General features: G+C 40.3%; 1 protein-coding gene across 10 annotated transcripts in view; it reads right to left on the reverse strand.

Annotated features, from left to right (window-relative positions):
- The window catches only part of CELF2 (CUGBP Elav-like family member 2), a 547,081-nt gene that overhangs the window by 19,469 nt on the left and 508,975 nt on the right, over positions 1–18,637 (reverse strand). For 8 of the 10 annotated variants that reach the window (XM_059847526.1, XM_059847525.1, XM_059847520.1 and 5 more), the window contains one exon: positions 3,881–4,012. In XM_059847526.1, coding sequence (XP_059703509.1) covers positions 3,881–4,012 — 132 coding nt within the window. The remainder of the gene's footprint in view (positions 1–3,880; positions 4,013–18,637) is intronic. The other 2 variants (XM_059847519.1, XM_059847523.1) reach the window with 1 other exon arrangement.

Here is an 18,637-nt window from a genome sequence, read left to right on the forward strand (position 1 = left end):
GATGGAGAATTCAGGAATAAAGCCTGAGAGGAAGATAGGAGGGGAGAGAAGGTGTTTTTAAGATTTGGCTTCATTTCTCATTATTCTATTCTGAATTGACTGGTAATAAATTAAACTAATTAAATAATTAAACTAATTTCCAGGAGTGTTCTGCCTGTGGTTGGTAAGTGATCTCTCCCTGCTTGTATCTCACAAACCTTTTGCTATATTTTCTCTCCCCTGTCCAGTTCAGGAGTGGGAGTGATAGAGTGGCATTCAAAACATTATAATTACAATAATAATAACAAAAACAATATCAATAAGATTTTTTTAATAAATGTACAATACACACTATATTATATATTAAATATTACTACTAATAATAATTTGATCCTGAGGCTGACTATTGCCTGCTCTGCAGTTCTGTACTTAGGTTTGTGTCACTGCTTGCATGGGTGTACACACAGGACTGGTTAAACTAAAGGCTCCTGATAAAGCAGCTTGTATCTCTCTTTTTATTAGAGCATTGAAATAACTTGATAACAGAGGTAGCATTAGGATACCATGTTATCTTTTGTGAGTCATTGGCCTATTAGATAAACATGCTCTGTGTTGCAGTGGGCAGCATCCTCCCCCTCCCTTCCCCTGGAATCAATAGCACTTCCCACCCAGGGGCTCCAGATCAGCCATCAGCCAGACAACCCAGCCCACGGCACTGCTCCTGGGAAGGGCACAGCTACTGCTGCCACAGCCCACGTGTGGCATACACCTCCCTCCTGAGCAAAGCACAGCTGCAGAAAGCACCCAACACTTTCTCTTCTCACATTTTTGTGAAATCTGCAAGGCCCAGCTGCTGTTACGCATCTCTGCCATCTCTTTATTATCTCTACCAAAGCACCTCAGTCACACACTGAACTCTGGTCCCTTCCTCCCTTCTGTGAAATAACCTTTTGGAGCCTCTCATCTATGGCCTTCTACTTTTCTGAGTTTCTCTACATAATACAAAAGCAACAAAGCTTGGCAAGTCCAAAGGTCTCTCGAAATGCTTTTCAAGCACCTTCAAATCTGTCATGAATAGTTTTATCTCTGTTTTACAGATGTAAATAAGGGGGCAAAAAGGCTAAGTGACTGCCCTGGGGTCACACACAACTACTGTGCCATAGCTGTCCAGTATTTTGAAAGTATAGTCTTCTTTCTTAATTGCAAAGAATCACTACCTCCCTCTTTAGTAATTTTTCCTCATAATTCATAATGCTTTTTGGTACTTAGAATTCTTAAATTTACATGCTCAAAGCAGGCAGTCTAATGTTTTGCTATTTAGAGCTTTAGGTGCTTCAGGAATAACCGAGGGAAGACTAAATCCCCACACTTAGGTAGAACTGCTGCCAAAACCTTGGAGACGCCTAAACTTACCACACTCCACTTTATTTAAGGCCTCCAGACATCTTTTTAAAATGCTTCTCTCTACAATGACAGCACTATCAGCCTCCATAGCACAGCTTCTTTTCACAGACCCAGACAGGACCAAGAAAACAGATAAAAATCTTCTAGTGAGCTCAGTGTGGAAGACATTCTCCATGTGATTCTCATGTGCAGGGCAGCACTTGGCTTAGGCAGAAGAGCAGCTCTTCAAACCTTTCTATAAATCAATGCCCAAGTCCAGTGCCACCTTCTGATTAATTTTTGGGTTAAGCTTTGCTTGATTTGTGCTTTGGATTTTCTAATTCCCCAGCTAGAAGCATGTGACTCAGTTCCCAATTTGCTGCACAGTAACTTCAGGAATGTCCATGGCCAGTGAATATTTTTTATGGGCTTGCTTGTGACCATGGTATAAGCCAAGTCAGTGTGGACCATCAGACTTACTGAACAGGAGGTTTCCCAAAGGCAATCTCCCAGGTGGGTTTGAGTGTGCATGACTGGGTCAGACATGGTCATCAGGAAAAGCCCCAAATTGTCATTAAATAGACAGGGAAGGTTACTGTTAATTTTTGTTATTATTGTTATTGTTATAACAAATATTGTTATTATTAATTTGAGCAATGCTTCACTATCATCAGCATCATGAGTACCATAAAGTGATAATCAAATTCTCTTTTGAAGGAAACAGTGCCCTAATGCTGAGCTGTGTCATGAGGAAGCAGTTTCCCCTCTTTAGCTCTCTCTCAACAAAGACAGACATACCCACATACATTTTGTAAGCACCATACACATATCCATAAAAACATCCATGAAGAAGATTTGGGACTGCAGTACAAGTCCATGGAAGCAATGGTGACTTAAAACAAACTGAAATTCGGTACCAGGTTGGGAATACATCATTAATACTTCAAACAACACATGCAGATAAGTTTGCAGACGCCTCAAAATGCTTGCTGAGAAAATGTAAACTCTTTGCTTGCAGCCTAGCAAGGAGTGCTAAAAGGAGTGCAACAGAAGGGTTCCCACACAATGAGCTCACAGGATTCAGTCCTGCTTGGTTTTGATGAAGGGGTACATTATGTTGGAGTGCTCCTGTGTGCCTGGGTTCTTAGTACTTGCTGAGGGGAAGGAGTGGGATGTCATATTTTGCCCTTGATATTGTGATTTTTTTATACACCAAGTGAAGCACAATGACTGGTAATCAGAAAGAACATGTAATGGTGTCTTACTCATGACAGGGTAGCTCTCTTACTACCAGAGCTGACAAGAAGAGAGGAGGTAAGTTAGCCTTCTGTGCATGCCATTTCCACTGGCTTGCTTTGACACTAATGGAATAAGAAGAAAGGAAACGAACATCTGCCATTTTGGGACCTAATACTAATTTTTCTTAAGTTGTCTTTGAGCTGTATTTACAATGAGGTTGTTTTGTGTGAAATGCACATGTCCTTGCCAGAAGCAAGTCCTGTTTTACACGAGACCCCATGCAACCATTCAACATTGCTACATGGACATCCATAAGCCCCCTTCCTTCCCAGCTCCCAACAATGCCAACCAGAGATCACAGAACAAAAAGATTGGGTGAGCAGCCAAGTAACAGTGACAGAAAGGACATCATGCAGAGCATCAGAGTGAGCAAGAGATACTGAGGAGGACATCCATTCCTGAGGGTACATTATGATGGGTCATGGACTGGCAATGACCAAATAGATTCCTTGCATTGCAAAAGGAAATGCAAGGAGCAACAGCAGCTAAAGAAAAAAAAGAGGGAGGGGGGAAAAAATGCAGCTGGGCAAATCTCTTCTGTTACAGGCAAAGGTGAAGTCATCATAGCAGAAACAATAATTAAAAAAATATCCTCCTTCTTCAAGAAAATCTTGACCAGGGCTAAGAACAAAGAAGAATGTTCTAACAACTACTGGCATCCACTTAGCTGGAGATGCCAGGGTTTGTTAAGATGTCATAGGATAGGTGTTTGTGCTCTGGCATTTCAGGTGACTGACTGCATGTTCTCCTATACTTGCCAATTAAAAGCCAATGACTTGCCCTCATTTTTAAAGCATGTTGCTCTCGAGTCAATTAGATAATTCTTACAGATGTTTTAAAGGACTGCCTCTGTGGCACTACATTTCTGAGTGAGGTTTTGTACATTGGGGTGATACACTTGTTGTCAGACTCCCTCAGTGAAAAAGGAGCCTCTCCTATAACCTTGAAAACCCAAATCCCCAGTGACAATTTTTTACCTTCCACATTTACTGCAAGAAGAGGAGTCTTTATGCAGGGACACAAGGAAATTCACTTTCAGAACAAACTGTGTGAAACTAAAAGACTCCAGAGAACTACATTTTAGTAGCAGTATGGAGCTGAATCAACTTGACCCCCTTATTTGGTGTAGAGATTAAAAATCATATTATCACTTTGCAATTGATAGTTTTTGTGGCATGATTATTGGGGAAGGCTGTCCACCACAGCAATAAATACTCACTGTTTACGGTACCTGCTAGTGCATTAATATTGTTCAGTCCAACAGTGGCTCCAGCCAGTCCTTGGAGAGTACCCAGAGAAGTCAAAGAATTCATGGCCGCACCAGCTGTGGAATTAGCAGTTGATGCAGCCACTGAAAGGAAAAAAAAAGCAAAGCAAAATTAAGGCAATTAACTTTGTTTATTTTATTTGATCACAGAGCAGCTTACAATCACACACAGGAGCACAACAGGGCTACTTACAAGGAGAAGGAAAAAAGAAAACGAGATCAACAAGACCAATGTTGTTCAAGCCATTAACAGTGTGATTGTTCATGGGTAGCGTTGATGAGCCTAGAACTGCAAATCCTAGATCACAAAATTCAGTGCTATTATTTGCAAATATAATACCAAACCAGTATGTCTGGGATCAGACACTTTCTCAAAAGTTTGTCAATCAATCTAGCAACCCAGGTTGATCAGCTAACCAGGCTTTTGAGATTTTGCCACACACCTCAAAGTCCATCATTACACAAAAAAGAATTACTCAGTATTTTTGTCATACAACAGATTACTATTCTGGGCCCCAAATGTTCTAAGAGTAAGTTAAATTATTCTAAGTGAAGACACGATGCTCTAGGACACTGTATAAACTTCATTTAAAGACCTGAAGATTAGAATAAGAATGACCAGGTAAATACAAAATGTATTTTATTGCAGACATTTATCCAGACCTTTCTACATAGATAGTCATGTATATGCACCCCTATGATACTGTATGTTCCCCAAAAGCTCTGCCAGAGGGGAAAAGGTGGGAAAAATGTCCTTGATGCTGCAATGTCAAGGGAATGATGAAGGTAGTGAGATAAATCCATCTAAATTTTGTGTTTAGGGAGAGAAAGGGACTCACTGGTCATAGAAAGTAGTAAAAAGTCATCATTTGGGATAGGTTGGGTGAACTAGAAATACCTGTCTGTCTCACAGAAGTACCTTGAATAACCAGTGTAGATTAAACACTTAACTCACAGCTAGGTAAAGGTACACCAATGAATCACACTCATAAAAGCTGTAGAAGCAATTAAGTTTTTAGTGCATCTCATGAGCCCTTACTTTCATGTATCAGTCCTAAAGAATTCCTTCTTTTTTTTTTTTTTTTTCTGTTATAACATTGCATTATCTTAGAAAAAGCAAATATTTAAAATCAGAGTTTTGTTGATGATGTACTGGAAGTACATCACGTCTACAACCAGTTTTTTTTTTTCCTCCTATTCATTACCTAGCTATGAAATAGTTAAGACCACTTTTATGTGATGCTTTTTTGGGCTGTCAAACACATCAGATTACTCAGTGAACCCTCAAGAAAGCGAAGTCTCTAGAGCTGACAGGATCCAGTAAGAAAAGTAAGAAGTAACTTTTTCACTCTATGGGTAAACCTTGAAGTTCTAACCTACAAATAACCTGCCTTTGCAACATTAAGACCCACCAAAGACAAGTTTTCACTCTCTTGGGGCCCCAAAGTACAAAGAACATTCTTGCTGTGGGGGAAGAGAGGCTTCCAGACTCTGTTATGCAGTCCTTGTCTCTTAGCATCTGCGATGTTAACTCAAATAATTTTGTATATTGCAAACAGAAGCAGCTTTGATTATTCAATCTGTCCCCACAAAGCAATAAGAATCCAATAATGTCTTTGATTTAAAAAAGTAATTAAAAAAAAAACAAGTAAAAAACCCCACTTTTTTCAGATAATGTGGGCACCAGCAGAGAAAAGAGGAAAAAACCAAAGTGAATTCCCTGTGACCAACACTGGTCTGTGTTTCTGTCAATGCTCATTAGCAAAAGATTTAAATGAAGTATATAAGACTCAAATCTGAAGGATCTGATTAGTTTTGACTGGACTAAATTCCATCATTTTCTGCTTTAGAGGATTATTACCATTTTCTCTTGAGTAAACACATATAGTTAAGAAACGAGAGAAATGGGGACTAGGAAACTGCCTGTAAATTACATTAAAGCTGGGGGCAAATAGCTCCTGTGAACAAGAGCCATATGCTTATGGATTGTCAACACATCTGTTGGAGAAGGCAAAAAAAAAATCTGCTTAAAACCTTCCCTCTTGTGCAGCCCACAGTGAAATATTGGGAGTCTTATTCCTGGCTGCTCAAACATGCTCCAGGGATGGTCAGTTTCTGGGACCAACATCTCTTTTATTTATTTTTTTTTTTTTTTTTGGTATCAAGTTTTTCTATTCCATCAGGCAAATAAAGAGCAGGTGCCTCAGTGCTTCTCCCACTTGAAGCTGCAGTGCAGATTATCTAGTTTGTCTGAATAAAGACTTGGCCCATACTCACTGTACAACACTGGGTGAAGCCCTAAAGCACCTCAGGAATGAGTGTAATGAGTGTTATGTTGTTGTGGTGTTTCTTCTGTCTGTCTCACAGATGCAATGGGACAATGCATGTTAACCCTCTTTGGCTTAATATTTCTTTGAGAAGAACGATACTGAACACATTGTGTGGTTTCCACCATCTTATTGAACAGGGGGTGAATAGAAATGAAGGGAACTCCTTTTTTAGGGTGCTTGGAGAGATTAAGCAACCTCTGCATGAGGATTTCTGAGAGACCCCACACTGAGACCTCCATGTATGAAATAAAGATGAAGACAGTGGTGAGTAAAATATTACCATTAAAAGGGGCTATAAAAGGTACAAAATATTAACAGAGGTGAAATTTTCTAAAAAAATGCTGTATAAAACCAACAGATGAAGCAATGGCATGCCTTGTCCCCCAGAAATCTAAAGGAAGATGAGACAAAAGTTAAAAGGTTCTACAAGACAAGTGTGAAGGCTTATACCAGCTGAAAGTTTTTACTTTGTGCGCTCCCAGATGAAATCCATCTAGAGACAAGGACTATGCTTCTCCTGTCCTTTGCCATTTTCTTGTTCCTTTCAACTAAAAAATTGTAACATATATTAAACTGAAGGGAAAGAAGAAAAATCACATGCCTTGTGGTAACAGCAAATGACTGCACTACTTTGGGGGAACCTGTATAACTCTCTTGTGTCAGCAAAACTCTCAGGCTCCACAAATGCTCAGAGTAATGGCAAAGGAAGAATAATTCACTGTCAGAATACTTTCTATATTTATGTCTTTTAGTGTCCAGAAGACAAAAATAGATTGGCTACCTACATAATTTATAAATTGGGTTTTACCAGGTTCCTCTGAAACCAAATAAAGGCAAAAAAAGAAAAAATAATGAAATCACAACTCCCTCCAGCCTCCACATCAGAACATTCACAGAATCACAGAATGTGCTGAGTTGGGGTGGACCCAGAAGGATTCTCAAGTCCAACTCTTGGCCCTGCACAGGACACCCCAAGAGTCACACTCTGTGCCTCAGAGCATTGTCCAAACACTTCTTGAACTCTGCCAGGCTCAGTGCTGTGCCCTGGGGAGACTCTTCCAGTGCCCAGCTACCCTCTGGTGAAGAAACTTTTCCTGATATCCCACCTAAACCTCCCCTGACACAACTTCAGGCCATTCCCTCAGGTCCTGTCACTGGGCACCACAGAGAAGAGTTCAGTGCCTGCCCCTCCTCTTATTGTGCTTCCTCCATTTAACTGAGGAAATTTTCACTATCAGCTTCAAGCCAAGAAACTTGGCCTTTGGTTAATATATTCATTGACAGAGTTCTCTTTGATACAGAGAACATGATTTTATTTGGAGTGGTTGCTCTACACAATACAGATATTTGTGTTTAACTAGTAATACTGCACTCATGGAGATCTTTAAGGCTGGAAGGAGCTGGCATTTTCAAATGTTCTCAAAACATTCACTTCTGCCTATAAATGGTTATAAAAGCTTTAAGGTAATTAAAAAAACCCCAAATTTAACAGAAATATGAACTAGCAATGAGCCCTTTCTCTTTTAAATTTTAATTTAAATTTAACTTCAACACAATTCCTAAAAACTATGCCAACCTAGAAAAACAACAGGAATTAGCACAGAAACTTTTGGCCATTCTTTTGGCTAGCTTTTGTCAATAGAGTCATAATGATTTACATCATCTGGATTTGCCTCAGCTGGAAAACTAGATTCAGGATAACAGCATCTAGGAAAGGCAATGATGTGTAAATATTTCTTTGGCTTTGCTACACACACTGTGGATGGAATTAATTTCCCCACCTTTGGCAGTCTCGTTGTTAGTTTAAGCCAGTCTAGTCAAAACTAGACTGTTTCTGAGATTTAATGACCTTCAATTCAGACACCCTACCTTTAGATTTCTATTTCAGGTTGGGCTGAATTGCCCTAAAGACCAAGTGGATGAGCTCAACTACCAGATGCTACTGATGCCTTTCCCAGTTTTCCCTCAAACTTCTTGTGAAAGCAGTTGCTATGATTTCTGTTGCAAGACCTTCTGCTTCTTCACAGTTGCTGCCTGTCTCTTAGAAAGCTGTATCCTGGAGGCACAGGCACATTTTTTGTCATGCCTGTTTACTTCCTGCACCTCAGACCAAGGAGTGCCCTTGGTAGAGCTTCTTGCTATACTGAAACCACAAACCTATGCAAACTTGCCTTGGGCAAATCCCACCCCTCTCATGTCTCAGGCCAGCTTATAAAGTGAATCATAGAATCAGAGAATGGTTTAAGTTGGAAGGCATTTTTAAAGATCAGCAATGAGTGATCTCCAACTAGAAGAGGTTGCTCAAAGCCCCATCCAACCCGACTGTGACTGTTTCCAGGGATGGGGCATCCACCACCTCTCTGGACCACCTGTGCCAGTGTCTCACCACTCTCATATTAAAAAATTTTCTTCCTTGTATCTAGTCTAAGTCTACCCTCTTTTAGTTTAAAAGCATTGCCCCTTGTCCTATTTCTGCAGACTCTGCTAAAAGGTTTGTCCTGATCTTTCTTGCAGGCTCCCATTAAGTACCAAAAGGCTGCAATAAAGTCTCCCTGGAGCTTTCTCCTGGCTGAACAACCTCAACTCCCTCAGCCTCCATCTCTCTCATCATCTTCAGGAATCCTTTTCCCACAGTGGAGGTCAGGGTACAGGAAAGCTGCTGAAGACAAAGAAATAACCCACCTCTGACTATGGCACTGAAGGAAAGGACCTATTCCAATCACACATGTGCCACTATGTTTTAGCAGAGAAATGGTTTGCAGTGTGTAGTCAGGCTCATTCTTTCCTTAATTATTTTTGGGTAAATGTCTAAGTGAAAAAAAAAGAAATCCAATGACTTCTCAGTGAAGTCCTATACCACAAAAAGCCCTGGATCTCTTTGAAACTCCCTGCTATATGTGCTAACTTGGCACTATTTATGGGCAGTGTAAACTGTGCACTTCTCCATTCCTCTCCACCTCGTCCTGTTCCCTTCCTCCTTTTCCAACATGGGCATCCTGTCTGGAAATGATCCACAAACAGCAAGTCTTGGAATAAGATGCTAAGCAAATGAGGCATTATAAACATTTTAAGAGACGTTTCTTATTGGAAACATTATTTTGGTTTTAGGGCAGGACTAGTGGAGAGAATGGGCAAAGAAAAGCAAGAGCAGCTTCAGCTCTTTCTGGGCATGGAGAGTTGCTCTACACCCTGCCAATCCCATCCATGTGAAGAGCAGCTATAATGGTTCTGGAGCAGAACCAGATTTCTGGTGCTGCAGGGCTTCAGGGCAGCTCCAAGACTGGCTTAACTATGCTGGGACTTTCCACAATGGTAAGTAACTGTGTCAGCCCTGCTGACAGCTTTCCTTTAGGCAGCCCTTGGTCACACTCCACAATTGCCTGTCACTAGGAATGCATGGCACAACAGGAAGCTCAGTGTTTAGTCTCATTTCAGCCACTTGCTTATCACCACTCACTTATGAACCACAACTTTGTTCTTATTGTTTTACTTAATGGAGAGTTTAAATAACTCAGTGTTAAAGTACTTTTTTTTGCTCCAGTTAGGATGATGTAGTAGTACATCAGGGGTCAATATTGTCCACAAATTTTAGGTTCAGCATCTCTGTGGCTAGGCATGAGAAGTTCCAGAGAAAACATTCTCTTTTGGGAGACACTCCTAGCAGATCTAAGTAATTGGCAGTGGTCTATGGTCCAGAATCCTCTTTCTTGTACTGAGTTTGGGTGTATTTCTGATTTTTCTGCTGCCCTCCTAAGCTCACTGATTCTAAGGGCCAGATAAAATGGATCTGACACTGGTGCTGACTAAATGGCTGACATTTAGAGGAATTCAGATGGGCAGAACTGGCCAACATGAACCTTATGAAATTCAGCAAGGATAGATGCAAAGTCCTGCACCTGGGGAGGAATAATCCCCTTCAATAACACAGCAGGGGATGGATGGGGCTGGGGAGAAGCTTTGCTGAAAAGGACCTGTGGAGGTCTTGGTGGGAGGTGACCATGAGCCAGCAGCATGCACTGGCAGAAAAGAAACCAAACAGCACCCTGGACTGTGGAAGAGGAGACAGGAGATCCATGTTTCCTCTTTACTCAGTGCTTGTTAGATCACATCTAAATACTACCTGCAGATTTGGGCTCCTCATTTCAAGGAGAACATTGATCAGGTGGAGGGAGCTCAGCAGAAGATCAGCAAGTTGGACAGGGGCTCCAGCACTCATCCTGTAATGAGCTGGGCTTGTTCAGGCTGGAGAAGATACAGCTCCAGGTGAACCTAAAGCAGACCCCCCAGTTCCTAAAAGGAGGTCATCCACTAGATAGAGCAACAGCACATGCAGGGAAGAGGAGAAGTACATTGAAACAAGGGAGGTTCCATTCGGATATAATTAAAAACATTTGTACAAGCACTGAAACAGATTACCCAGATTGCTCCATCCATGTCCTTGGGGGTTTTTAAGACTTGTTTGGATCAACCTGATCTCACATGAGCAGGGAGTTGGGCCACAGACCCAAATGATCTTCCAGCCTCCATTATTCTGTGGGAATTAGAGCAGCATAGGAAAAAGGTAGAAACCCAGCTCACACTAAGACAAAATGAAAGGAGGCTGAAGAATGAAGATGTGTTGAAAACTGAACAGTAGAACCAGTTTCTGTTCTTGGGTCTGTTTACAGAAGCAGACGTTGACATTGAATATGCCACTTAACTCTCATCTATGGTTTTGGTTCTAGGCTGCCACAACTACACTGTGTGGGTGAGGGTTTTAGGGCCCAACCTACATCTAAGAAAAGAAGTTCTGACCTTGGATCTTTCCTTGAGGTTTTAGATTCCTCTTAGATTCAGCAATGTGCAACAGAAAATAAAATCACAGTAGAAGAATGTAAAGAAAAGGTATAAAGAAATCAAACAAAGAGAGTAAAGGCCATTAAAAAAGAAAATAAAAAATATTTCTAACAGCTCCTCAGTCAGCAACAGAAAAAATTGTTAGAGTTTCTAAGAGAATTATAAGGACAAAAAAGGAAGAAATATTAAACCCAAAGTAGAAATCTCTAATTTTAGCCAAATGAATTTAAAATCTCTGTTTAGTACACAGAATCTCTTGGGTAAACAAAATATGCCTTTGTCCCTTAGTCCAAGAGGGATAATAAAGCTAAGAGACAACACTGGATTTAAGGATAATCAGATTAAGGCTGTGTTCTCTGTTTTCTTTCTAATCTTTTGTTGCAATAACCAATGATGTTTGGAACTGTGTCTTGAAAACTGTATCTAAACATGAGGAACACCCGCTGACCTGACTGAAAAATGAAAGATTTTAGACAAAGTTTTGTTGTGCTGGACAAAGTCTGTGCAAAGCTTCTGACTTTGGTTTATATTACCTTAGTTTTGTGTGGCACTCTCTTAAACAGAGAATAGCACCCAGCTGTAGGAGGCTCTTATGTAGTTGGGAGTCTGGACCACTGACCTGGAGTTAGGAGGGATCCTGCACAGATCTGATATATTTAAGTTCAATCAATTAAGGTGTGTTATCTTCATGTAGCACTAACCCAGCTGGTTGTTTTGAAGAGATGGAGGCCACCGAGTTTTCTCCTAAACACACAAATGAAATGTCTTATGGAAAAGGGGAATGATTCAAATATAGTAATGCTGGAGTTTATGAAATGAGGATTATAAACACAGTGTGGGGGAGAAGTGGGCAAGTCAATCATGGTGCCCGTGTGACATTGCTCTCAGGAATTTGCAGTGGAGTTTCTGGCTGAAATGAGCTCATCCTACGGGCTCTGACTGCAGAAGGTACATTTTAAAGGGGAAGAATAATTAAGCAATGACAGAGGCATCATCATTATTAGATAATCACAACCCAGGGGCATTAGCAAACGTTGAGTGTCTCTAATCCCATGGGGTCTAATTATTCTGTGATAATAACCACACCTCCAAGTTCTAATTTATTCTTGTGGAGAATCTGGAGGGGGAGGGGGAGAAATGGGGGCATTTGAATATTTTTGCTAAAAGAAGATGCAGTTGGCCTTTCGCTAAGGCTCATCAGTATTCTGATCTAACTAGCATGTGTGATTGGCATTAAATTGTCTGCCCTTTACTGTGATCTCCAGCCAATCTGAGTATCCACCCTTGCACAGACTGGTGGCCTCCCTGCTGCTAACAGTACCAGCAGGCCTTGGTTTTATTTCTCAGGGCAGATTTTGGCAAGGGTGAGGTTGATTTTCCTGGTCTGGAGAGGTGCATTTTCCATAAGGTCCTCTGACAAACACATTGCCATTGGTATGGAGAAAGAAGTAAAAACTTGCACATTTCCTGGTATATTGGAAGTGCTGTCTGACATGTCAAAAAGGAAGATTCTAGGAAGTTTAAGTGCTCTGCTTGTGCTTGGATAGGATAAAATTAAAGTGACAGATGCACTCCAGGGAAAGAGCACCAGAAAAGCAAGAGAGCAAGAAAGAGTCAGGGGAAACAAGAATGACAATATAGAAAGACATATACCAATATCACAGCCTTTCTCCAGTAAGTCAGTGCCCCTCTGCTTCTTCATTACTCACAGGTGAGCTGTGCCCATGAATTATTGTCCATTTCTTCCCAAGGCATGGGGAAAGAGAAGCAGCAGTGAGCAAAGGAGGAAGGGAGAACACCATGCACTCAACATCTGGTCTCTTATTTGTAACTGTGTGCATGCATGTGCAAATGAGAGAAAGCATGACAGAGAGGGAGAGGAGAGGAAGGAGTCTTTCCCCATGGTGATCCTTCTGGTTCTGGCTTTCTGAAAACAGGTTTATATTTTATTAAGTCCTTTGTGAGCACTGACTTTTACAAGAATAAAAAAAAAAAAAAAACCCGAGAATACATAAAGAGGTGAACCAATTCATTCAAATTCTTTGCAAATTCAGAAGCCAAGGCCTTCAACAATGGGAGAATAACTTTAGGCTCATAAATCCATACTATTCAGCACTGCATGGGTTTTTGAGAGCTAAGAAAGCTTGAGAGAAGTGAAAATCAGGGACACTCATTTTAATCACTTGTTTATGTTAACACCTAACTTGACATTTATGATTGTCAGGAAATTACAGTGTCTACACCATGGACCTTCCATAGCAGTGCAAAGAAGGAGGAGAAGAGAGAGCATGCAAAGGTACCACAGGTACAGCAGACAAACTTATTAGTTGGTTATTTCTGTAGTTTTCTAATCCTCTGTTCCATTATTTTCCTCCAAACCTATCTAGCAGAAGGTATATTAACGAGCAAGGGTTTATTGATTGGGCATGTCTTTGTGAATCTAGGCTGGCCTTGTGAATCTTGGTGTTTAAGGGCACATTTTCCTATGAAATTTTGAAGACAAAGGAAGAGAGAGTAAAAAGCAAGTCAATATTCTTGGCCAGTTCCACGCTGATGCTTCTGTTTTGTTGAAATGCATTTCTCAGTGAAGACCTCTAGCATAAACTAAAAAATCCACCTCTAGCATAAACTACAAGCTGAACCTCAGAACTGTGCCTGCAGCATGTTCTGGATTCTCCCCAGCACGCCACAATGGTCAGTCATCTCTGGTTTTGGGTGGGAAGTACTTCAGAGTGGCTCAGGAGCAGAATAACAATGCACAGTGAACTGGCTTGAGTTCAGCTTCATGGCTGACCATCATATATTTCCAACTGTAACTCTGAATGAAATCAAACCAAATTGAATCACCACAATAGGTGGAAAACAAAGAAGAATTGCTGAGCATTTAGGACTCAGTGGGGCCAAGGGCTGTGGCTGTGCTTGTTGAAGCACCACTGAGTTCACATCAAAGCCATTTCTACAGGGAACTTCCAGCTGTGCTCTCATGTTTATTACAGCTATCTCACACAATTTGGAGCAGGCTATTGTTCTGAGATGCATGCCCTGATGCTGAAATGACCTCCATGTGGAGCTGCATCAGAATACAGCCACTTATAAATCACTTTCCGAAGAACTTCTGATCTAAAATCAGGAAGGCTCTACTGGAGGCCAGGATCTCCTGCCTGGAGTACAGGTTCCTTCACATGGCCCCTGGTGTGCCTGCAACATCTTTGACACATTTTCAGCACTAAGCATTGACAAACAACAAGAAGTAGCATCTCTCCATGGAAAAAAAAAAAAAAAAAAGAAAAAAAAGGAAAAAGAAAAAAAGGAAGAAGAGTGTTAGCAGAGTCCAAGGTTATCATTCAAGGTAAGCAATGTTTTTGTTCTACAAGTGCTTACCACACACATATATGCCAATTCAAATTCTAGTACATGGGAGAGGATGGCCTGATTCATCTTCTTTTTCACCTCTTTCATATATCTGCCTTAAGATAATGCAAACAGTCCCTGGGAGGTGTTTGTCTTTCCATTGCAACAAGATGTTTCTGAAAGATTTGTTTCCTTCAGACACTTAGGAGTCCTATCCATGGTGTTTTAGAACAGAGATGAGCTAAACCATATATTGAAAATTTGAGTTTGTTGTTAAAGGAGTTATGAATCCAGAAGGTGCATGCAATTATTTCCATGGCAGATGGGTTTCTAAGTGGAGTGTGCAAGCACAGCCTTATTGCAATAGCACATCCACAAAATGCACTTCTTCACCCCTGGGAGCTGCAGAACTTGAGGATTATCTTGCCTCATGTAAAATTACTCAGCCAGGTCCTTTGCAGACCATTTGTAAAGTCATCCTGAGTTCACTGTGACACTAGTTCTTTTCATCCATATTACACATTTTTGTTCTGCAAACAGCAAAGGCAGTTGAGAGTTTACTTTACTTGGTTTTAAACTCATGCAGCTGTTGGAGATATTTTTGTTTGGCCATTGCATAAAATAATTCAGTAGCCCCATATGCAAGCAACAAGTTCTTCTGAGAGAATGTTAAAACAATTGAGACATTAGTAATAATAAAAAATGGAATAAAATGAAGATTTAAAAATTATTTTTTTTACTATTAATTATAATTTTTCTGCCTTGGGTAAAGAGACCAGGAGTATCCATGGACAAAAGCACAGTCCAGTAGGATTGCAGAATCAGTGTTGGCAGTAGCTGAAAGCTCCTTCAAATGCATGAGTTTTTCTAAGATTTACATTATTTCCTGGGTATTATGAACTGCAGCATTTTCTGGGCTTGTAACTTCTTGTAAGATATATTACATATAAGCTCACATATCTACCTGTGTAGGCAAGCTGATATTATCATCTTTTTTAGTAGAAAGCAACCCTGAATGAACTTCAAATAGTGCTTCCAACAGAAAGGAAAAAAAGCTTTTCTTTACAAACTGGGATTCTTGTAGCTTGAAATAGAGATTAAGAGTGGGGTAGAGAGACACTTGCAAAATATAATGTATTATACGTGTTATTTGTATACTGCAAGCAAAGTAAATCCTGAAATGTGCTAAGGCAATGGATTTAATACTTTAGGAAGATGATAATGTAATAATGTTTAAAAAACAAACATGTCTCCTGTTGAATTAGATCCTACTAATCCATGGTTTAGTACTGTATGCTTCTTCCTGAAAAAAAAAACAAACCTAAAAAAATTAACTAGCACATTGCTTGACTGAAAATATGCACATGTTTCTGTCCTTTGGTATTAATGGAATTCTGAGGAAACAGCTGGAGATTTCTGTGCCAAAAATTCATATATCAATAATGTTGATTCTAAAACAGATAAGGAGCTTTGCCAAAATGACCCCTACAGTTGTCAGGCAGCCTCACACTGCTTCACAAAGCAGCTCTGCCCACCCTGAGCCCATTCAGTGCCTCCCTGAGATCCTCCAGGCTGCACTCACTGATGCACCTGCTCAGAAGCCCTTCTGAGAGGAGAATGTACAAAGACCTGCTACATTTTAAGGGACAAATATGCAACAGGTTACCCCAGTGAACTGGTGGCCTGTCTGCTGCCATCAGCATCCTTCAGGTTATCACTGGCTCATTTTTCCAATGAGGACACCAGGGAGAGACAGTGCTGCTCCAGGGAGGCTCCGTATGAATCCATCACCTCTCCTTGTCCTGTACTGGGACTCTGGGAGATTCTTAGCCACAATTCCCACTCTTTTCTTCTTTAGTAATTTAAGACATATTGAAGCATTATTAAAAATACAAATATAGGTCAAAAATACATGCCCAGTTTCCTATTTTTGGCTCCAACTTGTGCTTGCATATCTCCTTAAGGGTGGCCTAATAATCAGATGGGCTTAGTACCAATATATCTCCAAGAAGCAGCATAATCTGTGGGCACTAAGAGCAGTCAAAATCACCTCACTGATTGAGGAGCCTAATCACAGACTCAGAAATCTAACACCATGTGTGTAAGACCAGCTGACACACAACAGCTCAGAAATATACTTGTCCTGCCATAAATCTCCTTGAACTATGCAGTGCAGTAACAGGCACTGGGACGTGGGCATGCTAAGGCAAGGTTTTCTTCAATAGCTTCCTTGAAAACATATTCTTTTAAAATATTGGTGCTGAGATCAGAGTTAAGGCATTGAAATGCTCTGTCCTCCAAACACTAAGGTAGACTTAAATACAAAATTTAAAACCATATGCTTGGGTTAAGTGTGTGTACTGTACATACACTGTATTTTAAAACCTTTATTTAAGCTAGGTCTTACATTTATCAACCTTATCTTTATCCTGAAAATAACGAAAATTATACTAGGGAAGTTTTCTATGTTCTTCAAAACTAATAAAGCTTATTTTAAATGATTTTACAATAATATAACATGCATTAATTCCACATGAAGTGGCACAAAAATAATCAATTTGTACTACAGCACGACGAGTGCCATTCTGCATTTTAAACCAATCTTTTCCAACATGAAACATCTGCTTCAATTCAGTCTTTAGCAAACTGTCAGACCTTCCTACACACCTACTGGTAGGGTTATTCTTGAATCATCCTGGAAGCAAATCACAACTATCTCAGTGGGTGCACTGGCCTCTAACAAAATGTCATGGTGGCAGCCTTGCACCACTGATCGGAGAAAAATGTTTTGTGCTGAAGTGAACAAAAAGAAAATCGTCTAGGAATGGTTATTTGAGCATTCTTTACTGCTTCTCAGCTAAAGCATCTTGTATATTTTACCAAATCTCAACCATTTCAACAATTGTGCTCACAACATGACCACCTTCAACTAACAATCTTCATACCAGATTAGGGGGTAGAGAAAATAATGAGCCACGGATGATAGCTATAAGTTATAATTCTCTGCTTTGACCAGAGGGAGAGAATGAATTAATTCTTACAGGAAAGGCAGTATGATTTTTTTTCTTTTTCAGTTTATTCTATACTTCACACTCTTCCTTTTTTGGGGACTGTTATTCTTCAATGTCAGCATCTGTCTGAAAATGAGTATTTTTAGACCTTTGTGCTGAGGAGAATTTTTTTCTTTTTTCAGCGTAAGAGTTAATGGCTGAATACTGACATAATATGACAAAAGCTGTGCTGGATTTTAAGAGATCATTAAAGGAAAAAAGTATCACTTTCTCACTTTCTACCCTATCAGTATTTTTTTCCCCAAATATTTCCACTCAGGTTTACACAGCAGATAAACCTAAAGAGTTTTTTACTGAAGCATGAATAGCTAGTTCAGCTGTGTGAATAAATAATAGTTTAGAGAATCAAATAATCATGAAAATGTCATGGAAAAAGAAGGCTTCTAGGTCTGAAACTGAATTAGCTTCTGGTTTAGCAATTCTATCCCCCCACAGCTCAGAAATTATATTGTGTATGTTCATGCAGATAAATTTGGATATATAATTAGATGTTTTGTCTCTTCATTTACACATAGTAGGGTTTTCCTACTGGTTTCTGAAACAAACATTTATGTGTGAATTTGAGGAAATAAAATTGAAATGATCTCACAGAGGCTGTGGAATCTCCATCCTAGGAGATACTCAGACCTTGACTGGACATGGCTTTGACCAACCTGATCTGAGTGGGCCACATTTTACCCTGGGCCACCCAGGACAGTCAGAACACACCTTATTACCCTTGGGAAAATTAGAGTAGTGGGTCAGCTGAGGGAAATGAAATGTCAGACAGTGTTAGAGACAGATACTTTTGATTCTGAGCTTGTGTGTCCCTCCTTCACATGCACCTCCAGGCATTCCCACCACCCCCTGAATGAACCCTGCATCTCTGCAGGCTCTGGAACAGCATCCTCCTGTGAGCTCTTTGCTCCATGATCCATTCACAGGATGTGTAGGATGTGTCAAGGACAGTCTCTGGAGGAGAGAAAAGGGTTCCTGACACTCAGCTGGGATTCATCCTGTCCAAATTGGGATATTTACTGTGTGGATACCTACAGCTGAGGTAGTCCCTCCAAAATCCCTTCCCAGTTAACAAGAAATGGAAACTCAGTTCCAAAGGGAACTGAGACAAACTGGATAAGGCA

This window comes from Haemorhous mexicanus, chromosome 5 (genome assembly GCF_027477595.1).
Source record: "Haemorhous mexicanus isolate bHaeMex1 chromosome 5, bHaeMex1.pri, whole genome shotgun sequence".
Taxonomy (NCBI): Eukaryota; Metazoa; Chordata; class Aves; order Passeriformes; family Fringillidae; genus Haemorhous; species Haemorhous mexicanus.